The sequence below is a fragment of the Lonchura striata genome, chromosome 8 (assembly GCF_050655825.1).
Source record: "Lonchura striata isolate lonStrDom1 chromosome 8, ASM5065582v1, whole genome shotgun sequence".
In the NCBI taxonomy this organism is placed as follows: Eukaryota; Metazoa; Chordata; class Aves; order Passeriformes; family Estrildidae; genus Lonchura; species Lonchura striata.
Window position 1 is genome coordinate 20878801 of NC_140710.1, and position 27297 is coordinate 20906097.

The following is a 27297-nucleotide window of genomic DNA, read 5'->3' on the forward strand; positions in this document are numbered from 1 at the left end:
AATATTATGAAGGGGTGAAACTGAGACAAAATACAGGAGTGGTTTGCATAGGGGAAAAAAAAGAAAAAGAACAGTAATAGAAATATTTAATTCTCAAAAAAAAAAAAAAAAAAAAAAAGCTACATTCAACTTCTGTCACATGAACAGATGCCAGAAGCTTGTCCCCTTTGTGATATGATTATATGGCCACTAAGTCATTTGGCTCAGTCAATCTGCTATTTATCATGATAAATCTGTATACCAGAAAATCTACAAGTGCTGCCCTTTTTTGTCTGGTGATGTTTTTTGCCCAGTTTGCAAGCAGAGAACTGCTTTAACAAGATTTGGGGACATTTCTGAGTCCTGCGTAATGCTTCCCCCTCCTGGCTTGTGTAGGTCAACAGGAGGAAATGCTGAGCAGGCATGAGAATAGATGAGGGATGACAGTGAACAGCAGTGGTGGGAAAGGAGGTCAAGACAGCTGTGGGCACCATCCTAAATTCCAGTGAGCTGTCTCCTTCCTTCCCCTCTGCAGCCCTCAAAAAACACATCAGACACAAACAATAAGTCCTTCATCCCCAGAAGTATTACTTAGAAAAATATTTTCTAATGAAGTTGCCATTATGTTTTTCTTCTTGATTTTTTTATTTGCATAATTCAGGGAGTTTGTGATAATTATGCCCCAATTCATTAAAGATAAAGCTCTGTGTCATGCAAGCATTTTTATAAGGATTCTCTCAGGGCACCATGGCTCTTCCTACTCATCAGGTCTACAGGACAAATACCTCTTCTTATTTTCAATGGATGGCAACTCTGTCAGTGTGCAAACAAAACTCAAACAGCAAACTTATGCCCTGAAGAATGCTTTAGTGCAAGGAGGCTCTTATTCACCATCTGACTGTCTGTCCTATCTTGCTAGATCTATTCCTGGTTATAACCTTCTGCTGGAGAAATAGATACTGCTAGACCTCTCTGTATTAAGGACTTTTGGGGCTTTTTTTTTCAAATCTAAGCTCTTTCTTTACCTGCATCTATTAGTTCTTGATTATTTTTCATAGAGCCATTTATTTTATATATGCATACATTTTACTTCCAGATTAGCTCAGTCTTTGAGAAACAAAAACAGCTTGTATATTTTGTAGTGGAGTTTAAGGCTGAAGAAGACTGCTTGACATTTCAGGGAAAACTGAAAAGTTTGAATAGGATTTTAAAAGCTATGTTATGCAAGATGGAATTGCTAAGGTTTGTTCTTCAGTATAAACATGTACTGATTGTTTCTGTCAGCAGTATTTCACTGTTTCTTTCCCCTACGACAGCCTTACATTATTCATAACTTAAAATCTATTCTTTAAATTTTCAGTTATAAGAGTTTTCCTGGCGGGGGTCACAGAATATGAAGGGAAGTATTGATTTGAAACATTTAAAATATAAATGAAGTTGTTTAGTTCTTCTGGTACATGGAATATTATAGTCACTGGATCAAATTCGACCCCCCAGCATGCCTGTTTTCATAGACAACAAAAACATGTTCCTAGCCTCTCAGTGGACACTGCAGCATCTGTGTGAACATTCTTTGATTTACCCAGTATTTGCTAAAAAGAAACATGAATAATAAATGTTCCCAAGCACTTGAAGGCCAAAACCGATCACTATTTTATTCTAATCTGACATTGGGTCAGAATTTTAAGACTTTAAAATACAAGGCTTTAAAACCACCAGCCCTTTGTCACTTCAACTTCCCAAAGCAGTGTCAGCAACCCTTTTTCACAGTGACACACACAAAATCTCTTGTCCCATGGCACAGAAGTTTATGGCTAGGACAAGTACTAAACCAAATGACAGAGCTATTTTGGCACTGGGGAAAACCAGCATTGGTGGTACCACGATGGGCAGGCCTGTATGCGTGCCCACACGTGTCACCTGCTCGAGTATACACGTGTCACCTGCTCGTGTCCACACGTGTCACCTACTCGAGTATACACGTGTCACCTGCTCGTGTCCACACGTCAGCTGCTCGCTGCTTCAAGGCCAGTGCCAAAAGCCAGGTCCCCTCTGCCTTTTACCATCTGAGGTCTCAGAGCTCCTTTCCAGCTGCCCCTGCACAGGACTGCCCAGCTCTGGCCACCCACCTCTGGGAAGAACACATCAGCCATTAGGAGTCACACCCAGAGACCATCTGGGGATCACCTTGTAGGTCTCATCCAACTCAGAGTGTTCTGTGATTCTGCAATACGATTATTCCCTTTAGATTTTTCTTTCATAAAAAGCAAGTGAAAACAGGACCATTTATCACCTATCTCAAGCATTCTAATACTGAGAAGTATTTTCCCATCTTTGTATAATTCCTCTGACTTTAACACAACATAATAAAACATTTGCAGTTCTAGCCAGTTTATTGGTTTCAAGATAACAATAAGTATTTCTATAATTAAAAAGTACTGACATATGGTATTTCTGAGAAAGAAAATAAGCTTTCTCTACACAAAATCAACAATTGAAGTACATTAGATGAAATAAGAATTGTTTTCCTAAATTAAAAAGATACACTTATGACTTTATTTCCTAACGGTTTAAAATTACTCCTAACATATAGCATTGTGTTTGTTATAACCAACAGGGCTAGAAATAGGATGACCCAGTATCTCTTTTTCAGTATCTTAAGTTAGCTGTAGGATGCTAAGTTGCTTTTGGCATACTTCAGCAGCTCACTTTTCATAGAGTTTTCTTCAGCAGGAGAAATTATTGGTATTTTTGAAGTATAAATTATTCACAGAAGAAAGTTCTGTCTGGAATGGCTGAAAGTATCTTCAGAATTTAACCCACATTAGTAAATACTTTTGACTAATTTTTCTAAAAACTCAAAAGAGGCACAATTTTTCCTTTGGAAATCTTTAATTTTTAAGTTGTGAAAAATATTCTAAAATGCAGTTTAAAATCTGAAGATAAAACTACACATTTCATTTGACACAAATGATTTTTTTCTCTCTTGTTTTTCTTTCAGTTCAATCAGTGAGTTGAAAAAATCAATTACTTGCAATGGCAATACTGGTAAATAATTATTATCATAATCATTCCAGAGGGAATTATTCTGTGACAAGGACCTTATATTGTTTGGAATTTAGAAGTTTAAAAATTGAGGCTAGCATGATAAACACTGAGAAATGTTGTTTTGTTTTTACAATTTTCTGTTTCAAGTTATGACTCCAACTGAAATGAAAAACCAAAATTAAAAAAAAGGCAAAAGGAGAACTGTAAAAGCTCTATGTGTTTTAAAGTAGATTGGGAGTGTCTGCTTTGATAATATGCAGCTACCAATTCCCAGTTACTTTAGGTGGAGCTGTGAGGCCTAAGCATTTTAAAAGTCAATCCTAATGAAACACAAGAAAACACCAAGAGAAAACTAGTTTTGAAATCTTTACTCAGCTTCCCTGTCCAGCTCTGAACAGGTCGTTAAGCACCCACAGCTTTGCTGGTTTAATGAGAGAATCCTGATTTAATAAAGAGAATAGAGCTACCTTGTAATTATCCTTAAAGTTGAAGTTCAGCTACGTGGATTTTCAAAGAGAGATCAATGAAGCTGCCCTCGTGCTGAGCACCTTGCTTTGCTTACCCTGGCGAGGCTGGAGCAGCGGCAGGAGCTGCCCTGGGCTCTGAGCACTGGGAGCCACGGCAGGGCTGCAGAGGGACACGGGGCACCCAGCCTGAACTCACAGCACCTGGAGGCAATGTCAGCATCAACCAGCAGGACACACTTCACCTGGGTAAAAAAGTGCCTTTCCAGGTGGTTACAGCGATGAACTCCAGGCAGTGGCTTCTGTGCAGATGAGGTGGAGGCAGGAATGAGCATGAAGAGAGAAATGTTAAGCTAGTTTTCAGGATCAAGCATTAGTCTGCACAATTCAAAAATATTTTAGACGTTTTTCATTTTAAAATACACTAAGAGGACAGGCCACTAAGTCATATGCCAAAAGTTTTCATGTCTGAAAAGACAACCACCTATATTACATTTCTATTCATGCCCTCCCTTATCTCAGCAGTTTCTCTAAATGTCCAAACAGTGTCCAGTGATTTGAAAATAAAAGAGTGCTTTTATCAGTATTTTTTTACCTTTCCCCAACACATCTTCTATATAACAAAAAAATATAAGAAAGAAAATCTGATTTTTAATGTTTAAAGTACTTACAGCCTGGGCTTTTCAGGGACTGTTAGGTCATGCGTAACCATTAACAGAACTTTACTGGAAAGAAAACTTAGCCGTTGTTTTTTAGTGTGCTTTATTGCTGGTTGTGTTTATCGGTGGTTCACCTAAAGCAAAAGGTGGCCAACATACATAGCAAAAAAACAGGGATATGTTCAACAGACCTTTTATCTTTGGATAAAAGTCCGACTTCTTTCTGGCTCTTTTCAAAGAGAAGTAAGCAGGTCTCCTGATGACCTGCCTGAAGCTTTTCTGCTGGCTCCTTTCCCTTGCTCCAGCTCCATATTCTTGCATGTCCTGCATAGCTCCTGTCACTGGGGTTGAAGCAGCACCTCTGGCAGGGTTAGACAGGCTCCATAAATGATTCTGCTTTGTGTTTGCTTTTTTCTCAATTCAACTTATCTTCTTGGAAACATTTTTTTCCCCTGGTCTCTGTGTTTGTTTGGAAAGGAGGTGAAAATCTCCTCAGGACTTCTTGATTTGTAAAATCTCCTCACCTACAGACACAAGCGTAACAAGAGGGATTAAAAGCAGAGCTGTTCACAACAGATGCCTATCAGAGAATAAGCAGGGGAGAAGGTTCCTCACTGAATCCTGATAGCAGCACCCACAGGAAAACCTTTCCTGTTACTGACTGCAGGAGCAGGAGCTGGCTAGTCATTGCATTTAAGCTATCAGAAGTCTCACTTTTTCAGGTGATACCTGGTGCCAAAAGCCAGTGTGGGTGGGGTGGGCTGTTCTGCACCTCTTCTGTGCCTACTTGCAGGGACCCTGCCCTCCCAGCTCTGCAGCTGCCTGGGCTGCAGAGGTTCCACCAGCGAGGACAGCAGCGAGCCCGGGACACCCCCTGCCCCTCCAGGAGCGCTGCTCAGAGCAGAACAAGGGGGATTTTCTCTCCCTTGGAGGCAACCAGTTACAGCCCATACCCCACTCTTCCATGTATACCATCCACAGCAGTGACTACTGGGGACACGTTTGAGCTTTTAAATGAGTCTTTGGGAGGTCTCTTAAACAGAAATGCTTTAAAACCTTTTAAGAAGAGCAGCAGATGTATGGCTTCACAGAGCTGGTTCCCCTGGTGTTGAATTCTGTATGCACCATGGTCCTTATGCTGCTTTTCTCAGTTATAGTCCCCCAAAGGTTACCAAAATCAGTATGAAATTAACCTTGCTTGTTTCTCATGTAGCAGAAACACCACTCTTTTGACAATAAATACTTTATTCCCTACTGTGACACAATAGGTGCTATGCCCTGAGTCTTTTTCGAAGCTAGTAAAGGTATTTCTGCTTCAGCCAGCTCTGTCCTGCATCAGTCGTGGACACAAATTCCTACCAGCTCACTTGGGGTATTGCTGCATGAGAGAATAAAATTTCTCCCACTGCAGACAGTTAAATGACATTTTTGAATGGGATTTGTAAACAATGTCCACTTGGATGGTAATTTAATAGCCACAATTTTAGACCTCCTACACAACAAATTGTTCCTTTTCAGTGTTGTGCTGGGAAAAAGAATTTGGGACCAGCTGGCAGCTGATGCTGTGAAATACTACTTACAAATAAAGACAGGAAGCTTGGCATAATCACTAGCATCTTAGAGGAGCTTTCTTGGGAGTGCTGCTGAGCAGATGTAAGACCGGTACTTATTAATTAAACTAAACCCAGAAAAATTGATTTCTCAATAAACTTGAAAGTGGTAATGCACATTAGCACAATGCCGGGAATTTCAAACCCAGTGTTCAGATTTTTATCAGGAGAAAAGAGAAGAAAAACTGACTCCTGAAGATTTCTTAACTTCTCTTTTTAAATTTTTAAGCTACAAAACGTTGCAGTGATATATTGCTGCACCTTTTGTGCAAGGTTTGTGTACCACATTCTTAAATCTAGCAGGCTGTGGTAGAGACTTTTACAATTGCTGCAATACAGCAGTTAAATTCTGCTGGCAGTATTATCGTGATTAAGATAGAAGGTGATTTTCAGGTATCTTTTCATGTCTGTTGACTTGTTGATAATGATAACTGCCCAATAATGGATGGCAAAATAAGACTGGCTAAGAAGGACATTGGACAGCACCAAAGAATTTAAAATACCAAAAGCTTTTCTTTCCTAATATCCTGATAGCAATGAGCAGTTGTCAAATTTCAGATAACATGCTCCCTAACTTCTTTGCACTATCAGACAAACAGTGGCAGGGTACTGCCAAGCAGACTGTGTTATTCCAGCTGGTGGGTGGAGAGAGAGGTATTCTTGTCCCAGTGCACCTTGCCACTCTGATATGTAACACTACAGGGAACTGAGGATATTCAGGTTTTTACCATCTCCTAGTTCTTCTTGATATTTAGAGCAAACCAATTAAAACAGGAGATACATCACAGCAACTCAGAACACCGGAGCTCTGTAGTACCTCTGCAACACCTGCTTCCCCCTCTGCCCTCTCAACCCATCCCCATGTCAAGACATTGATTGCTGTGAGAAGTACAGCAATTTAGTAGGCGAGACCAAAGGGATTCCGGTGAGAAAGAAAAAAATTCTCAAGTGAGAGAGAAAAAAAATCAAAACTACTTGTAACACTGGTGTACTTAGAGTTTACATCAGCTACTTTTTCTCAGCTGTTCATTGGTAGTCTGGGAACCTACCAAAACAATCACTGGTGTTAAATGACCAGTTGGTAGTGCTGGAAGAAACAGTTATTCTTGGCCTTGATCTTCATCTTCACAAGAGGTTTTGCTTCTTCTCTGGGAGAGACATGACCACCTTTGTCAGCATCCTTCATGTAGGTAAGAGAAGCTTCCTGTTTCTGAGGTTAAAGATTAGAGCAAAATAGATGCATGGAAACAATGTGGAATACTGGCATCCTGCCTTGTCAGCAGTCCTGTCCCTAAGCATGTCACACCTGGGCTCCCTATCCTCCACTGATTCCCAGTTTCCATCCCATGATTATTCAAGGCCTTGGACCTGCCACTGAAAATTATAAAAAGATTATCTGTCGTTACCTAAAAATACAGCCACCAAGCTTAGGATAATATGAATGAAAGCTGGAAACAAATTAGGCTTCATTTCAGGCAGTGTGAACTAACATAAATTCATTGAATTTGCAGGAGCCAGATGGATTTACATCAGCTAAGAATCTGACAAAGCGTGTTCACGAGTGAAAGTATTTGCAGAACACGCTGCTGGCAAACTCTAGCACATTTTATAATCACTTTCTTTATTGACACATTTCCATAAAAAGTAATACCTCAGAAGAAAAAAAAAAAAAAAGCAAAAATGAATGTTTAGGAAGGGAATGGAAGTTAGTTTTCTACAGCAGCTAACAGCAGCTATATATTCAGACATTTATTTCTGCTTTAACACTTAGAGAACATGGAATCAAAGTTAGAAAAAGCATGTGTCCACTCCACTTGACTAAGTTTATAAAAGTATTTAATATTAAGGTATTTCTTAATGTGGTAAACTGAAATAACTTGGACTCATAACTAGCTGTTCTGTTCTATTAGACATAAGCATCAGAAGATTACTTTTAGACTTTGGATCTAAGAAACTGAAGAAAGTCTGAATATTTTCTAAAGTCAGAATGTCTGTTGGTCTATGACTTGTTTTATGCAGTCACAAACTCAGAAGAGTTATAAATGCTTAACTACCAAGGCATTTGCTCAGGTTACTGCCTCCTCCTTTCTGTGTTTGTGATGAGTGCTGTTGATCTAGGCTGCAGCATTTTCAGTTGCCTCTGTTTGTTCGGAAGGCTGTCATTTGGTAAACTACTGCATTTCAGAAACATTTATAGTTTATTTGGCAAAGTAGGGTAGCTTGTGGCCCTCTGTCTGAAAGAGGCAGGGGAAAAGGAGAAGCAAAGCCAGAAGGACCTGCATCAATGATATTTTGCTTCAAAAGCAAGGTAGTATTCATCTATCAGATAATAATCAATCTTAATCAAATACAGGTTGAGATATAAATTGATCAATAGTGATGCTGTAGTTGTTTGTATCGCCAGCATTTATTTGACAATATATAGAAATGCTTACTAGCATATGAACAAAATAAATCTTATTAATATTTAAATTTAGCACTTGCATACTCTTATTGTTGGGTTGGCTTAGTGCAAATAGTGGGCAATTCCATGCCCTGCAAGCTTTTTGTGAGCCTTGGGACTGAGGGAAATATGCTGCCCTTTTGGACTGTGTTTTCTTTTTTAATTTCAAGCTCTCCAAACTGTTGGAAGTAGGCCGCTGAGAAAGCAAAGCAAACATGCTCTCTGTGCCTCAGCTTTGCCGTTCCCCACTAGATACATTATATTCAGCTGAGGGAGAATAAGAAGCTATTTTCCCCAATTTTCCATACTGCCTGTGGAAATCTAATTCAATTTCCTCCCAAATTTAGCACTGAAAACGAAACAGTAAAGAATAAAGTTGAAGAGGCTTCTGTAAATCTCTGGATTCTAAGGTACTAAGGTGCAGCAGGATTACTGAGCACAGGTTAAATTTCTTTTCTAATCACAAAGCTACTTACAGATTTAAGAAGCTTAAAACCTGATCCACCATTAGTCCTTGCTTTGCAAATGAAAGAATAATATATCTACCTATACAAAGTTATATTTGTTATTATTGAATTTGTTTATCCCTTATTATTGATGTAGCCCTATTCCACAAAGGAATTTTTTTTTTTTTCGGTGAGAGATTAGATATGTATTAGATAAATTCAGGGAAAAGGACAGGGAAAAAAACTGGTGACCAAATGGATTGCCAGAAATAAACAAGTGAATAAAAGGACTTACATTTCATTACTCTCACTATAGTGGCTACATTTAACCAGCAGACCACAGGGGTCTTATTCCTAATGTCCAGAAAAAGATGCAGTGCCGTCTGTGCATTTAGATTCCATACATCAATATGGACCTGAGATACTCATATGACTCAAAAAAAAATATTAATAGAAAACAGAAGTTACTTTTTTGCTTCATGTGAGCCAGAACATTTGTTTAGCAGACCTACTTGCAGCCAGCAAGCCATGCCATTTTCTTATTGTCAACTGTCCTTAGGTGATTTTGACCCTTTTAGCTCAAAACTTCAGATGGGGAGTCCTTACAGCGAGCATTGGTAGCCAAGATTGTGGTAATTATCTTGTTACCACTTTGATGAAAGTGTGTCTGCTTCATCCCCACAGAAATAAATTGACCAGCAGTCATTGTATTTCTTCACAACAGTATCCTTTATACTTGTCTTTATCCCCACAAAATCTATTACACTTAGGAAACTACAATAAAGATCAGAACACTGGGGTTTTGACATGATATGGAAAAGTAATATAATGAAAAATATTGTTCACCCAACATGATATTTCTGAGACTGTAAGCCTCAATGAAAACATGACCACTTGTCAGAGAAGATCAAAGAATAACCAGACTTACCTAAGTAATGATGTTTCCCTTGTACACTCAATGGTGCAAGAGTTTTGTAACTTATTTGTAAATATAGTTTTTCAAGTTTTGATGAATTTGTCTCATAAAGAGTTAAAAAAAAAATTAAACCTGAAAAATAATGATTCAGTGGCAAAGATTTCATGGTATATTTTGTCTTTTGCTTTCTCAATTTACATCTCATCCTCCTTCCTGGCTGAGGTAACACTTCAAATGTATTTGTAATGTGGAATTTTCCTCTGTCTACATTACATTAGAAAACTAAACTTCACTGGGGAAGCTGCCTCAAGGTTATTAGTAAGCTTGAGAGGCATAATGTAGATGACAGGCTTATCACGTTTGATGTCATGATAAACACGGCCAGGTCCTTTAGGACAACTGTAACAAGGTGCTGGAAGTCGTTGCTAGCACTGGGGAGCTGACTAAGGCTCCTAACATTGCCAACAGTGTTTTAAAATGCATAATTAAGACTGTGTGGGGATGGTATTTTTCGTTGTGTGGGCAGTAATGTGAAGAGCAAACACACCAACTCCTCTGCGAGCTCAGCCTTTGCTTACCTGGGAGCAGGGAGCCGACTCGTGGCGCGCAGAAGCGAAGAGTCTCTGTAGAAGGCTTCCAAGTTGGTTTCAAGATAATTTTCTAAACTTTGCCAATGACCTAGAATGATTCAAAGATGTAACTAAGTGAGGAACATATGGCTAGTCGTTAAAAATGTATCAAAGAGCTCCTCTTGTCTTTCTTCCTCGTGAATGATCTCTTGAACATCAAGGATCCCTCACGTGCCCCCAGTCTGTTGGTTGGCGCTCCCCTGCGAGAGCGTCGGCGCGCTATTAGCAATTACCTTGGTGATATTTACAGCATTTTAATGTCACTTGCCTGTATGTAAATAGAGTCTGTGAGGAGCTCAGCACACCCAGGGCTCCCACCACAACAGCACTGCTCCGTCAGTGCGCCAGAGCGCTCCTGTGCCTTATGTAACTGCCAAAAATATCATTTCAATTGCTTTATGACAAAATAATGAGTCTGTCAGAGATGAGTGGTCAGAAAAACAAATTTGTTCTCCCACACAATTAGGGTTTATAGCATTGGACAGCAATATCAATCTCCAGTGATTCAAAATTGAATTTGCACGTTGAGGGAAATGTGTTCTTGCATGTGCTATAACCAGGCTGCTTAGCAGGGGGAGTCCGTGCAGGTTGAACTGGGAAGATGGATATCCACTGTGTTGCAGAAACATCAAGCTGGAAGTTTCCAAATGCAGACAAGTTTTGTGGGGTCATGGCATTCACTTCCACAAGCTCAGCATTGACAGAGCTGCCCCACCAGGAGCAATAGTAAAAAAGTCTGCAAAAACTGTCACCAGATATAAATGGCAGACAGCTTTTCCCTTCAGGTAGAAAGCCATTTCAAGGCCTACATCTCTCCATATGTGACCTAATTGTCCATGGAGTTGTTGATATTTATAATCATGGACTTTAGTCATTCTCTGTAAAGTTTTACAAGCATTAGACCTCAGCAGTGCCATTTACAGTGAGCATGTACTGTATCTCAGAACTGCACTTTGCCCTTAACATTTGCTGTGTCCTTACATGAGATTTTGCCCTTAAGCTGTTAGCCAGTGCAGTGCAGAGGCTGCAGCACAGATCCTCTTCTGTTTTCCAGACCTTAACCTGTGCTCTCAAACCTGCTGTACTGATTACAGCTCCCTCTGTCATCCCCTTCTCTGCACAGGCAAACCCACTTGGTGTGCCAGCAGATGCTACCCACCCACTGGTACCCAGTAATTGCCTTTCTGGGTATGTGTACATCATACCCTGTACAGGACTTGGACTTTCTTTTTTGCATTTCAAGATAGCCATGGAATACTGTCATATGGAACCCAGTACACTGGAGGTGAAATAATTTTTTTAGGTTTTCAGACCTTCTCCATTCTTATACAAGCAGCCAAAGCAAGCACATTCTGCCAATGGAAGCATCAACACAGTCTATGGGATTGTTGCATTGAATGTGCTTTGTATGTAATTAAACCTTTTGTTAGTATTTCAGATTGACAGCAGTAACAGCTAGGAACAGCCTTCAAAGCAAGTGGTTAATGAAATTACAAATGGTACCTAGGATTTTCAGTAATAATTTATCACCATGGATATTCATATAAGATAACAAAATCCTTCCTGCTCTCTGGACTAGAAAAGAAAGGTAATCTTCCATAAGAAAGAAAATTCATTTGGGTATCCTCCATAGGAAGCTGATTGCACATCCTGAGTGATCTCCTGGGAGCCCAAGTCAGCTCCCAGATCAGTGGTGCTCAGCTGATTGACAGCTGAAATTCCTAAAGTCCAGATTGTGCTGCTTTGTTTTCACACCACTGACAATCCAGTGGATCTCATCAAAAGGGTGGCTCTCTCATGGTCTATCTGGGTGCTGCTTTTACCAAAATAGCCTTCTTTCTGTAACCCTAAATATTTCTGTTTTCCTTACTGCCGATCCTGCAAATAGAAGCAGCTTTTTATTGTACTCTAGTCATCTCTCAGCCCTGCTATGCTCATTTACCTCTCTCAGTCATCCAGAGAAGTCTGTCCCTCAAGCACAACACGCATTTCTCTCTGCAGAAGTCTCTGAGGCTGTGCATATGTACACTCTGATGAGGTCCCTGGGACAGATTGCCCAATTCCTAGTGCACCCTTCATAAAAAACCAAAAGCATATGAAATATTATTTCCCTGCACAGATTTTGATACTGGCTTGGTTTTCCCCAGACACAGTACCCTCCTGTTAGCTTTCTACAGATGCTTCTTGTTCTCTTTGAGTTTTAACACTGCCTGCATTTTACACACATTCACTGTTCAGCTACAGCCTTGATTTGCAGTGGAAATCATGATCAATCTCTTCAAGATCTGTCAAGTGGCTTCAACAAAAAAAAAAAAATGGGGCAAGAGGAGAATCAGAGCCGCTGATTCAGTCTTCTGAACATCTTATTTTACTTAGGCTTCCACTCTTTTACTCTTTATATATAGTTCCTGACTCTAACAAGACTATCAATTCAATCGCTTCAGACTGTATTAATCCACAGATTTTTCATACTTGTATGAAAATAATCATGAGTCAAACCAAACTTTTCTGTTGCCTATACACTAAGAAGGCAAAGTTTTTATCACACATTATCTGGTCTTTTGTGGTCTGGGTTTAGGGGGCTTTTAAACATTTCTTTTTGTGCCTAGTAAAACTAACTCTTATTAAGTCAAATTTGACATTTTTAATATAAATGTACATTTAACCTTAATTTTAGCTAGTCTTGTAGTAAAACAAAGTGACCACATTTGTTCCTTATCTTCTCATTAGAAAGTGTATGCAGCTACGTTTCAAGTATTCTGAGGATTATTTGGAAATTCACCATTGTTGGCTCCTTTCTTGCTCAGTTATTAACATTAGATTTGGGATATCCTCTCCCTACAAAAGTTTTAGATTGGTCCTTTATTTTTTTACAGTGATTAAAATTATTGTTTGTCTTATTCTCTGTAAATCATACTCCTAGAAGGCTACATTGCTCTCTCTACATAGCTTTTTTTTTGCCTATTTTTTTTGGTGGGGGGCATGCATTGGAGTTTGGTTTGGTGGGGGTTTTTCAGTTTTTTATTATTACTTGGAATTTTCTTTTAAGACAGGATGCAGCATTCTGGGTAATTCTGCTGGGAAAGCCTTCAAAAATACATATAAAGCATATAAATAAGTTGATCTGTATAAAGGCACTGATTGAATGAATCTTTGATTATTCTACTGGTTTAGGACAAGAAAAGCCATTTAGCAATTCTTCCATTTAGGAAGCTAAGTGGCTAAAATGTCCCTACTTTGTGTATTTTGTGCGTATTTAGTCTGAATGCCCATATGGGGGCTGTAGGTTTTAAATCTCAGTTAATAGGGTTTTAAAATTTGACAGGAGGTTGCCAGCTACTTCTAGAAGAAAATGCATTTTGCTGTTTCTGTGCAAAGCTGCCTGTATCTGGTACAGACGCAGCCCTCCAGGATGTCTCTGTCTCTGTCAGCTTGGTGGCTGCAGTCACACGAGATGCCTTGTGCACCCCAGAACAGCTGCCTGCTGCGGGTGTGGGTGCTGCACCTTGGGCTGAGAAGCACTTCTTCTGCAGCAGTCTTGACCTAAGAAGTTTAAAAAACAGGCACCAGGATGGGCAGCAGAGCTGTGCTGCCCATGGGAAATCTCTTGCCTGGGAAATCAGGAAAAGGAGGAGGCAGCCTGTAAACACAGAGGGATTAGGGCAAGTGGGCAGTAAAAGGAAATGGTGAGGCTATATGGGAGTCATTTTTGTATATGTGTATATATATACATATATATATCCATACATATAAATACATGCATATGTTTTGCATATATATCTGAAGAGGCATGGCACAGGACTGGATAGAAGCAGAGGAGGATGGAGAAAGCCAGAGTCCATCCAAGACTTTTACCTATGCAAGTAAAACTAAGGAAGAGTCAGTCTCTCTTCAGGAACATCTGACAAGCACAGAATCTAAGAAGTGCAAAGAGATTTTGCACAAGATTTTGTGACACAACTATTTTTTATTTTAATGTGCTTGTTAAAAGAGCTGTGAATATTTACTCCAATTAGTAGATAGACATACCTTTATCTTCCCCCACCTCAGTTCCTGTACAAGTCTGCAGCACCCTTTCAGAGCACTAGGTACTAGAGCTTTTCCTCAGAATCAACCACTTCTTTCTTCTTGCCTAGATCAGTTTGCTGCCTCTGACACTGAGTCCCTACAATAAAACAGAAATCTTCGTCTGAAAGAAATCCAGTCCCTTCCTCTCTCCAATTTGTTTTAGTTACTTGACAGTCTCTCCTGCTTTTTCCCTCTGTTTTTTGGTCTTGTTATTACTGTATATCTGTCTTGTTTGGAGTGTTCCATTTTCATATTCCTGTGGACAGCAAAACAACCCATGGCTTTTTTTAATAGCAGTACACTTTACAATTCAGTGCCTAGTGAATAGATAGATGTCATTCACTGATGCCCAGACAAGCGTCTTTCATTCTGCTATGGCAACTCACTAAAAATTCACAGTTGATTTAGTCTTCAAGCACACACATTTTGTAAATTGCATAAAAATTACTCTTTTTCTCTTGTCCACCATACTGAATACATTTTGGTCATTTCTTAAAGGTGTTGAACTTTTTTCTCTTTAGAATGAGCACTGCTCAAATAACAGCATCTTCATTCATTTCTAGCACAGAGGAGAATGCTCCACCATCTACTGTATTTCATATTCTTGTGGATTTTCTCCAGCAGCTACTTATGACAACTGCAAGCTTGTTTTACCCTGGGGATATATATGTATATGGCCAATTGCTTCAGGTCATATTCCTTCCAAATGGAAGTCAGCTTGACAGCTGCTAATTTGCACTTGGCCATTCCACGTGTTGTTTTGCTCTAATTATTGGTCACTGTATGGAACAGGTGACAAATGCCCACATGAGAACCCTGTAAATTACTAGATGTACAGTCACTAGGAAAACAAACAGGAAAGGTCATTAAGTACTGGTTTTCTCTCCAGCCCCAAACAGAAATAGATTTTAGCTGGTTTTGACATCCATTGGAAAGGGATGGAAAGAGATGAAAATACCTTACTGTTTATGAAAGTAACTTCCCATTCTATAAGTGTCCTAGTTTCAGGAAAAGAGGGGAATTTAAGGAAAATATACAATTGTTTTAAGACCAGATGCAAAATCTGGTTTTTCTAATGCTTTTATCTAATGCTTTTTTGATTAGGTTTCTTTCCCAAGTAAAACTAAATGTGCCTACCAAAATAATTCGTCTGACCCTCAGCTACTACAGCTATATTAAATTAAAGCAGGAAAAGAAATTTCCTTTCTGAACAAGACAGTACTTGCTGAACAAGAATGTCAAGACACCATTATAGTGAGTTTTCCTTCTACTGAAGTGTGGTATTGCAGAGGATATTTAAATGAAGTCTGTTTTCTCAGGCTCCCAAGGTGTAATTTGGACCTTAATTTGGGCCAGATTCTGTAAGGACATAAGCAGAGGACTTGTTTTGCTCCTGGGAATAGTAACTCTTGAAGTTTTGCAAGATTATAGACCTATCTGTAAAAAAATTATGAATCATTTATTTGTTCTCAGTGGAGCTGCATTAGTGAAAACAAGATTCAGCATCTTGGAGTCTTAGTGACATTTCTGCTTTTAGACCTGTGTGAGCTGAAGATCTGCAATTTGCTCTTTGCAGGGATGCCTGGTGATGTCATGCTTTCATGGTAGAACAATACCAGAGGGAAGGCACAAAAATCAAGCAGTTGCCATAGGACATGCTTTTCTAAAACTTGAGCTTAAACTCACCTCTAAATAATATTCCACTTTGTTTTATTTTTGCCTTTTAAAATTAGGTGTAAGTGCAACCTTCATGCTACTGGCTGTAAAGAAGAAAACAAAAGACTTCTTTGTGAATGTGAGCATAACACAACGGGCCCAGACTGTGGAAAATGCAAGAAGAATTATCAGGGCCGACCGTGGAGCCCTGGCTCTTATCTGCCTATACCTAAAGGCACTGCTAATATCTGTAAGTAGTTTTCTATAATAAGGATATTTCATTATTACAGTTCTGCTCCATATCATGACTCTGAAGGAAGATTAATATTTGCAAAGGTTTGTCATTTCTTTCTGACTTGGTGTGTGTATAATTGGACAAGTGTCCATTTTTAAGTGCTAATTGTAAGTATACATCATCTGTGCTCTCACGTGGTTGTAAATAACTTCCAGGAGAGCCACATGTTTATATCCATAGACACATCCCTGGACACTGCACAGAAAGGGCAAAGGAATGAAAAAATTGTGACTCTTCACATAAAGAACACACACAGATGAGAGAAAACAGTGGGAATAACTGCAGTACTGCTGCAGCCAGGGTGCCCTCAGCTCTCCATTCATACATCTTTATTATCTTGAGATTAGTGATACTCTCAGCTCAACATGTGAGATCCTTGCTCATTTTTTGTCCATTTAAAAAAGGGGGAAAAAAAACCCTCGAGCCAGATTTTTTTTATTACTAACTACAGACCTAAAAGTTGGGAAACTTTTCCCTGATGCTGACCTGCAGTCCAGATTCAGATGCACTCTTGTAGATCAGGTGTTGAAGAGGGAAAGCAAGGGCAAAACCTGAGATTTTACTTCTGCTTGCTTCCAGTTAACAACCACTCCACAACACATGTGTACTATCCAACACACTTCTATATTATCCAAAGCAAGAAGTTACTGACAGCTCTATTTCCTGGTCCTGGACAGGACTGGGTCAAAATAAATCATGGTGCTGAAAGAGAGGGCACAAAGACAAGTGTGAGCATCAGTTCTCCCTTTCACGCGCATGTGAAATACACAGTGATTCAGAATCCCTCTGAACTGAGTAACAGACTTAAATTCCTTTGAAGAAAGGACTGAAAATGAGGATACCTTTAGACAGAAGTTACTAGCTTCTTTTAAGAAAGGAGTCCACAGTTTTGCCCTGATTAAAAGCAAAACATTCGTTTTAAAATATTAGATATAACAATTTATTGAAAAAGTTATTTGAGAGAAACAGAGTTATGTACGCAGATGAATGAAAAGTTTAAAACCAGGAGCAGTGTGCAATGCTCATAATGTTATCTAAGACTTCAAAGCAGCAGCTGTGAAGAATCAAAACTCAGAAATGAAGATCATAGGAAGCAGGACCTTATCAAGTAAAATGTGAGAGTAATAGACTAAGTAACAAACCATGAAGTATGGGGGCATGAAATTATGATAAAATTCTTACTGAGCAGAAAAAAATGAACTTCCAAAAAGCAGAGAAAAACATTTTGTAAGAGTATTCACTTTTTTTTGCCTGTTATAAAAACTGAGTGTGGCTCACAGAATTAATACTTTAAAGCTATGTTAGGGAAATATGGTGAGATTTACCAGGTTGATTTTAGCTAAATTCAGCTTGCTGTGAGTTTTACCTCATTCCCAGTCAGCTGAGCACACACCAGACAGAACAGTGGAATTAGCACCTACTGAAAGAGTGTCTGAAGCTTGTTAAATCAACTCTATGTTAAAACAATATCAGTGAATTTCAGCAAATATACAGTTTCATCAAAACATTTTGTAAATAATAGGTAGTCATTTCTGGGGATGACAGCGATGATGAATCATCATGAAAACATAACCTTGTTTGAGGTGATGAATATTCCACTTACTCTCAAATCCTGACTTCAGCAGTCATCAGCAGCAGGAATTTATGGCAAACAGGAAGAAACATGAAGGATTTCTTCTTCACCTTCTCAGTTACCATGAAATAAATTGGCTTTCTGAGCTGGACTGCTGGGGTTGCTTGCTGCAGAACAGAGAGACACCCAGCTAAAGTAAGGTTGACCTCAGGGATACCTTTTGGCAATACATTTCAAATTTGAGTGAGACAATGAGTGAAAGGTATTTAATTTTGCTTGTCTTAAATTTTTTTCTACAGTTACACCAGTACCTTCTTAAATAAGGAAGGAACAAAGAATAATGCACCTCTGTTTACATCTGTAACACCATTTATCATTATATAGACTTGACCTTACCCACTCCTCCACTTTTTTTTTTTTAAATGACAAATCTTGATCTCTCTCATCTTATCATAAAACCATGCCACATCTCTGGTCATCTGTGCTTTTTCTTCTGGTTTTATGAGATCATTTTTTAATTTGGTGAGGCTAAACTACACATGATATTCTAGATAGGATAACAACATGGCTCTTCTACAATGACATAAAAATGTGCCTTTTCTATATTTTGTTACTTTCTGGCTGAGTCTTTGAGTCCTTTTTTAAGACTGTACCAGAGTTAAAACATTTCTTCTGGCCTCAAGGCTGACTTACATGACAGGTTACATGCTACAGAAACATCATATTTGAGTTCCTATAAAATACTTCTTGGAGCAACTTTTCCTCATGGCAATTCTTGTGCAGTACCATTTACTTCAGATGCTAACAGACTTTGAGAAAATTCCTCAGCAGGTGAGAATCTCTCTTTCTTTGTTGTGAACATCACTGAAAACAATTAATTTCATATTCAATATTAAATTAATTATTAATTAGTCATAGTATTAATAATACCTCAATTGCCTATCTTCCCAGTTATCTCTCTGGGACTCCTGCTTCTAGTATGATAGTTTTAACAAAAAAGAATTACTAACTTCTGTGTCCACAGGAAGTTTGATTCTCGAAATACTGTGGTTTATATTTAAATTGGCAGATTTTATGGCTTTTTTCCCATATCTTTCTCCATTGAGAAGGTTTACACTTTTGAAGGATATCTTTCCAAAATCATCTACATTCTGTTGTTTTCAATTTGGCATTGGAGTTTGGATTTTTTTTTTCTTATAAGAGAGCTAATTTTTATAAGTTACAAAAAAAAGAGATGAGTTATATATGATTATTCTGAGCCTCTCATACACTTGTCCCCAGCTGCTTCCATGCTGTTTGCACGCATATCTTTTTAGATGTTCTTTTCACTTTTCTTTTATCTAACGTCCCCATTTTCGTTTCCCCGCTCTCTCAAAGTTAAATAATACTGCAGGATTTTTTTTTTATCCTTTTCCTTCTCAACAAGCATGTTGAGTTTCAGTCCAGAAGTGGTTCTCTGATAATTACTTCTTGAATTGTGTCCTATGGACTGCCTCAGAACTAAATCAGCTTGTCTTCTTGTGGCTTGTCTGATTCATTGGTACAAGCAGAAATCCTTTATGGTATGTAAATCTTCATTTCTTTTGTCACTTCCTGATTTAAGGCTGTATGCGTTGAAGCATATGAAGTTATGCATTATTGTGTAAACTCTCTGCACAGTCTGTGTAATTTCACTTAACTTGTTGCCTTTATGTCACCATCTCCATCATGTGGTCAGCAATGCAGCCCTGGTGTTATAGTCTCCCTAATCAGGTGTGGATTCTGAAATCGTTCCTGGAACATGTTGATAGAAATAACTTCCCTTCATATATTACTTCAGTTCTCTGGGGGCACTTTGTATAATCCAGTAATGCAGTGTTGCTTTGATACTTCTCCTTCCTCTAATTTTCAGAGACCATCTTTTTCATCTAAGACCAAATTATTTAAAAATTTATGTATGTTTGAAGTTTACACGAATATGCTTAAATAAGATACAGGTAAAAATAATTGTATAAATGAAACACTCTGAATTTTTTTTCTTCTTTCCACAAAATAAAAAGACACTCATTCTTGAGATTCTCTGAATTTATGAAATTTGTTCAGATTCAACAAGAAGCTTAATGTATATTTCCAAATCTTTCCCAGCTAGAACTTCTGTTATTTCTATTGCTCCATTTCTGCCATTTTTTTGTGGCCAGTAAGATTTCATCATACCTTTTCAAGCTGCAGCTCCTTAAACAGAAGGCCATTCCAGATTAGTCCGTAGTCATAGCGGAAACTTTGACCCAAAGCTGTTTTCATTATCCATTTATTTCTTCACCATTTGAAGTTACCCCGAGTTTTTCAGGAGAATGCAAAACGTTTTTCCATGCTTTACCTGTGAAAGACAGCAAGTACTCTGTTGTTTACTGGCACTAACAATATTTCTCCATTTGTCTCCACACAGCATTTATTTTATATTTCCACTCTATCTTATTGACTATTTTGTGATTACATTCATTCCCTTGTGCTGCCACTTTCTATAGATAGTTTTTTCTGCAATATGTTTTGACACACAAAGTGAACTTATTGAATTTCTCTCTACTTGGTATTACAGGATAGCTTTTCTCCTCAGCAGTTGTATGTGTCTGACAGCGCTAGCCCTTTTCTTCCTCCTATTGTTTAGATCACCTTTGGCACTTAGGTTCTTTGCTCCATCAGACAGAGCTGTCTCAGACTGCACTGAGCTGCCCTGCATCAAAGCCTGCTTGCTTTGTGTCAGTCCCTTCACCACCAATAACCTGTATCAAAAGTGCCCCACACTCAGCAGAACCCCCTCCCAGCTGTTACATGACTTTCCTAATTCAGAGTTCGACACGAAACAAAGCACTGACCAGGACATGGGAAATATTGGTGGTTCTTTTCAGTCAAGACTCAGGCAGACAGTCTCAGTTTACCAAATTTCTCCTGCAGTAGGTCCCCCCTCCCATGGCACAGCAGCAGCACAGCTTTAAACTTCCCTGAAAGGCAAAAGACTTACAAGACATCCGTGCAGCACAGCTGCCACAGAAACAGTTTCTGGCAAAACTCATGGCACCTCCAGAAGTGCACTGGTATTACCCTCATTGATGTTCAGTTCTCCCCATAAATATTTGCTGACACAAAGCCATCTTGAAAGATCACCATAAATGAAGTTGTCCAAGAAAAAAAAAAAAAAAGTTGTTCAGGAAAAGACATTGTGCTTTCTAGTCAGGAATCCAGGGAACAAGGATGCCTCTAACTAAAAGGATCACACATCCTGCTTTCCAGTCAAAGCAGACTCATAAACTAGACAGTGTCCCATTTTCTAAGGGCCCATTCTCCCAAGTAACTGGAAGTTTTCCAGTGTCATCTTCATTACTTGATTTGAACAAATGGGACACTGATGTTGAAGTCATAAAATATTGCTCCTTGATGCATTTCACAATGTGTTTCAAAGAGAAAAAATAAGATATCAATCAATAAGTTACAAAACAGCAAAGCTTCATATTGCTCCTATTTTATATTTATATTGCATATTAATATTAGCCCATGAAGCTTACAGAAGGTATAAAGCCACAGGAACATGTCACACAAAAGGCTGGGAAACCTAGTGTGAGGACAAAACTGCAGTATATCAAGAGCATTCATGTAAACAGAAGTGTCAGAAAAAACTGCAAAAATCTGCAACTGATAAACTCATTTTCCTTCAACTGGGTATCCAGTGCAATAGCCAGCAAAATATTGCAGGTACATACCTAAAAACAATGCATTATAAATAACATGCTGTATTTTTTTTAAAAAAGGGCTTGAAAATTATCCTTCAGCACTCTACCCTCTTGCATGACCCTGCTGAGCTGGCTGTTTGTGCTGGCTGCGGTGACATCTGTTGCTGGGAAATGAATTGTTTCCGTACGTCAGTGGTTTCAAACAACTCTATTTTTGCCATATACAGTGAAAAGGTGAAATGAAAGAGACTTCTGGTCCTTAAGCACCAGCAGCATGGGAAGGAAAAGTGTCTGTTTCAAGATATTCAAAGTGCCATAAATAGTCTGAGTTTCAGGCTTTTCAAAGTTTCTAATATTCTATCAATAAATTATTATTACTTGAAAAAAACATCCTTTGATCTCACTGGGTGTTTCCTAGACAGAGTTTTTAATACTGGTTTGGACTCACTAAAACATAACACAAAGAAGTCCAAATTTTAAAAGATGTTACCCAATAAGACAATAACTATTTCCTCTGTCCCATTTATTTCTGGTGATATCATTTGGGAAAGCAGAGGTGAGGGATAAAAAACTTCATCAAAGCAGTTCCTTTTCTATTAATTCAATCTATACAGAGGAACAACTGCAAAATTAACAGTAGCAGAAGTTCTGGGCTCTTGTGATGAAACAGATTAAATTTCCAAAGAATTTTCTTTCACTGTGTGCAATCCTTTGTCTGAATACAGGTTTAACAATGCATGAAAAGTTTATTCCTATGATCATAATGTTCACTCCATTTGAGGGATTACAAGACACCAGTATCATCGAGCTTCTCAGGGCTTTAAATTGCTAGAGAATTCAGAAGTTCTGAAATTGATGCTGAGCATCTGATATTGCAATCATTCCTCAATGGAAGAGCTGCAAAGGGAAGAAAGATTCACTGCAGGGAGTGCTGTCATGCTGTAGGGCAGATATTCTAGCAAAAGATCAGATGAGGCATTAACATCCCTGCTCTGACTCTGCTATGAAAAGCTCTATATTTTGTTCCTGTTTAAGAGTCCTGCCAGAAGCACATGCAGGCACTGACAATGGAGGTGCTAAGAGAGTCTGCAGGGTATGACCTGCCCTGACACTGGAAGCAGCCGTGTGGTCCTTGTCACAGAAAGCTTGATCCATTCCTTTGTGTTAAGGATTTCACACTGACACAAACTAGAGACAGAATCAAAAACTTGCTTTCTTTGCTAGCATCTGATTTGCTTTTTTCTTCATCTCAATAGCCAACTCCATGGTAGCTAAGAGCTAAAACAACCCATTTCTGGAAGTAGGGGAAATGAGAAAATTACAGGGCAGATGCTGAAGATCGTACGAAAGGAAAACACCAGATTTTTTTCCTCTCAAGTAATGCATATATATTTAGATGCACTTAGAGTGCACATGTAATATACCAAACCACCACCCTCAAGTCAAGTCAAAAATAATAAATAGTATTAGTGATTTTCTCCTGCAATATTTGCAATTTCAGTGGCAGTACCAACCTCTGAACTTATTTTGCATGCTTTACTTGATGTTCCCTCACTATAAATCTATTACCATTAATAACCATCCCAGTGATTTCAACTGGAAGACAATTTAGGCTGAACATTGGTTTGGTTTAACAACTGAATAGATGTAAATTCAATCCCTTTTTACACCTTGCTCAATAGAACTGTCCATCAAAGGAGGCCTGATCCTTCATCTCTCTAACGTGTCCCCATCACTTCATGCTGCAAAGTGCTCACAGATTTCAGCACAAGGCTGACTAGAAACAATCCATGCCATGGAACAGACCAGGTTCAAGCCAAGGGCCAGCAGTGGGGGGGTGACCCTGCAGGCTGTGGTTGTCCCCAGCAGTGGGGGGGTGACCCCGCAGCCTGTGGTTGTCCCCGGCAGTGGGGGGTGACCCTGCAGCCTGTGGTTGTCCCCAGCAGTGGTGGCACAGGCAGAGCCCTGCACTCAAACCCTTGCCTGCCTCCACACTGACAGAGGGAGAGCAGAATCACACCTCCTGTGTCTGATTACCTAAGGACTTGCACCAAATCCAGCTCAGCTGAATTCAAGAGCTAGCCTCAATATGTAACTCCAGATCTCACACAAACACTCCTTCTAAGAATAATTTCCCCATCATATGTGCACTTTTCACAGAGTGTTAATAGATCCTGCTTCGTGGCCCTACATAACCAGCTCCTTTCCAGACAAGCTCAGAAGTGTAATTCTCACTCTCTTTAGTAAGAAGGGCATAAAGTAGTGCAATATCAAGGCCAGCCACCTCACACAGGGATACCTGGTAGCACAAAAATCAGTCTGGTTACAGAAGACCTCACCAACTAAGAAACTCTGTACAGAAATAGCAAAACAGCTTTTGAAACAGAACTGAAGATATATTTGCAAGGTTAATACAGAGCCCTCAGGCTAGCAGGCATCTTGTGTTCATTATTCTCTGCCCAGGAAGCATTTATCACTATGAATTCATTGAAAATTTTGAAGTATGATAATATGAGGCGACCAGACTTGCAGGAAAACCTCTTCCTCTCCTACAATCTGTTTAGGAGAAAAAGGAAAGGATATTTGTGTGTGTGTGTGTAGGAGACAGAGAGGTTTGAGGCGGGGGAGTATACCCAGAGGAAATACAAATACCATTTCACAGTGCAAGTGTGAGTGCGAGAACACCGTTTTTGTCTTTTATCTAATATTTTTGTAGGTTCCATGACTGTATAAAGGAAAACTAATCCTGCTAATTTGAATCAGCTACAATGACTTGCAAAAATTTAAACAAGCTGTTATTGAAACTTCAGGGAAAATATTTGAAAATTGATTGTCTTTTTCATTTTTAAAATAAGGGGATGGACATTTTCTTTAATTATCTTAACCAAAAAAAGCAGGTTTTGTTACTATTAGAACTATGACCACATTGTTCTATAATGATGATATTTGTATTTAGCATTCAATACCTCATGGTGCTAAAATTTTGGAAAATACATATTAATCTCAGCAGAAGTAGAAATAATTAAGTTTGCAAACAGCATCTGAGTGTGGGGCTGGGTGAGCCAGCAGGTGCTGTCTCTGGTTCTCTGCCAGGCCACAGCTTCCATAGGATATAAAACCCAAGAGCTGCAATTCTGATGTGTGCCCCAGGATTCATGTGGTGAATCATAAAAAGTCTGGGTTTGGTCCCCATTCTGCAAATTCTCTTACTTCAGCATTGTCTCAGCCATGCCACAAGTTAGGATTTTTCCCAGCTTGAGTCTGCAACCTTGCTTACATTGAATGTCATTTATTCTCAAGACATTCCTTCACTTAATTGCAGGGTGAGGTCCATGCCATCTCTGAGTAAGGGAGAACTTTAGGATAGATGTTGAAAGAGGAGTACCAGAAGTTTAATGGAGAAATACAGATTTCTGCAACAAAATGCATGCCACAGAAGTCAAGAAAACTTTAAAAAGCAAACTGTATTTAAAGAAGAGGATGAAAATACCCAGGATTTCAGTACTAATCTGCAGTTTCTGACTAACCCCAGTGGTGAGCCACAGTCCCATTAACAATGGCATTTAATCTTAAGAAAATGGCATTTCAGGAAAGATTTTATACCCATGGTTTTGTGCTACACACAAAGCCTTGCTTTCAGGGCAGACCTGACAAGAAGCTAGTTCTTGGGATTGCATTATACAACACACTGCTTATCCAGTGAAGGTGTTTTACTCCTTAACAGCCCCACCTCTTATGGTAAATTTCACCTGTCTCAGAATGGTTTCCTTGCATTAATTCAGTTTAGGAATTGAAATGAACACAGGAAAAAAAAAAAAATCAATGAGAGGCTTAATCAATATAGCCAACCTACTGCATTAGATTGTTTCACACAATTACAATTCTTTTACATAGTTTAATTTAGATAACTGTCAGGTAAAAGAGGGAAAAATAGTTCTATACAATTAATGCAACAGAAGGTAACCACTGATTTAAGCAGCTGGCCAAAGCAGTTAGCAATGCATCTATTCCTTAGTTAAATTACTCTCCCAGATCTGCATAATACATGCATGACTGATATTTTTATCTAGAGCATTAAACCTAATGGCTGGTTAGTTGAAATACAAAACTGTTCTGAACAAATTCATGAAGTTCAGAGAGCTGGTATACATCCCATCTGTCAATGCATTTTAGTGGTCCCTGCAGCCCCATACTGAAAAATCTAAAAGACTGCATTTATAAAGGACTGGGCACGTAATGGCAAATGCTTGAGTTTAACTATGTATTGATAAAGTATTCTGAAGATGTTTTCAGAATCTTAGGTGTAATAGCTTAGCCAGCTACAGCAAACAGCTAACTACACTTCTCTGTGTTTTCTTTCCCTGCAGGTATACCCAGTATTTCCAGTATTGGTAGTAAGTAATAAAACCAGTATTGTTTTGCATTGTCATTCAGCTTCATGGATCTGATTTCCCAACATCCCTTTCTGGGGTAGATAATGTTTGACAGCATGCCCTGTGGTGCAGGGACTGTGCATTGGCCTTCCTCTTTGGCATTAACATGTAACTGTTATCACATGGTCAGAGACAATGTCACTCCTTACATCTGCATTCAGCCCCAGATTTTCTGATCGATTCTTATCAGCAGATGAGCACTGAGTTCTATAAAACCAGTGTGACACAAAGAATTAAGACACTGTTGCAGAGCAAGTATCTATTGAGCATTTTGAAGAAAAGCGTTTGCTAATAACAGAAGTATAGGACCAGTAATTTTCATGTATGTATATGTGTGTGTACATTCAAAGAGCAAATGGAAAAGTTTATAAATGGAATAGCTTTCATTTCTAGGAAGTAGATTAGCAAATGCAGCGTATCTGCTGGAATCTGCATTAACTCTAGTGGGCTTTGAACTCAGCTTTACTCCACAAAATAAATAGAATTGTGTTCCTTCACAGAAAAATGCTTTCCTGTATGCAATCAAAGTACCGAAATGCAACTCTTAAACTATAACAAAAGCATGACACTGTTACACAAATAACTACTATATGAATGAAATAGATGATTACTTAAACAAAACCTATGAAGAGACCAAGTGACAGCAGCTGAGCTGTGAGCCTCAGCTAAGTTCCACAGCTGAGGAGTGCATACAGTCATGGCACGTTAGTTAATTGCCAATAAAGCAGGGAGGGAGAAATGGGATCCTGCTGTGGCTCAAGGAAAGAATATTCCCCACAGCCTCTGCTTTGCAAATACTTTGGGCACAACTTGCATAGTACAGGACAATCACAGTTATAAAATATCACAGTTGTTAAATGTTATTTGCCATACCCGCTATCCAAGTGAAAAGTTTTTAACAATTTGGGTAAAACTGTCTCAATTTTATGGTGCAGGGTCAGGACTATCAATTTATAATCAACTAAGTTTACTTAAGCTTATGAATAGCACTGATTTGTTAAGCTCTAGACAGGCAAGTTAAATGCCATCAAAACTATCTCCCTTGCAAGTGTGAGCAGTTTTAGCAGCTGAATACCACAGCATCTGTTTTCTGCTTTAAATAGAAAAACAGCATCAATGACAATAATGTGCAAATGAAGGCCTTAAATCTTAATAATGTCATTTGCCTGCTCTAGTGTCTCCTCTGGTATTTGCACACCTGCAGATTCATAGTGATGTGCTATTTTCAAAACTTCGTGTTTATACATATTTCATTAAAAAAAAAAAATTAACTAAATTAAAGAGAATAAGTTTATGTCACCGTTCTCAGAAATATTCCTGCCATTAATAACAGAAATGGGATGAATGGGAAATAGCTCCTTGGAGTTTGATTGT

The 27297-nt window shown here is 38.8% G+C and overlaps 1 protein-coding gene and 1 long non-coding RNA gene across 11 annotated transcripts in view; one reads left to right on the forward strand and one right to left on the reverse strand.

Annotated features, from left to right (window-relative positions):
• Nucleotides 1-27297, forward strand: part of NTNG1 (netrin G1) — a 150268-nt gene that overhangs the window by 77160 nt on the left and 45811 nt on the right. For all 10 annotated transcript variants that reach the window (XM_031505521.3, XM_085585950.1, XM_031505520.3 and 7 more), the window contains exons 4-5: nucleotides 15996-16168; nucleotides 25858-25884. In XM_031505521.3, the coding sequence (XP_031361381.1) occupies nucleotides 15996-16168; nucleotides 25858-25884 (200 nt within the window). The remainder of the gene's footprint in view (nucleotides 1-15995; nucleotides 16169-25857; nucleotides 25885-27297) is intronic.
• On the reverse strand, nucleotides 1615-16020 carry LOC116183897 (uncharacterized). The gene is made up of 4 exons (XR_004148601.3): nucleotides 15949-16020; nucleotides 10144-14359; nucleotides 6810-6970; nucleotides 1615-4674 (listed from the first exon to the last, which is right to left on the reverse strand). It is a non-coding gene; the product is annotated as an uncharacterized LOC116183897 (long non-coding RNA).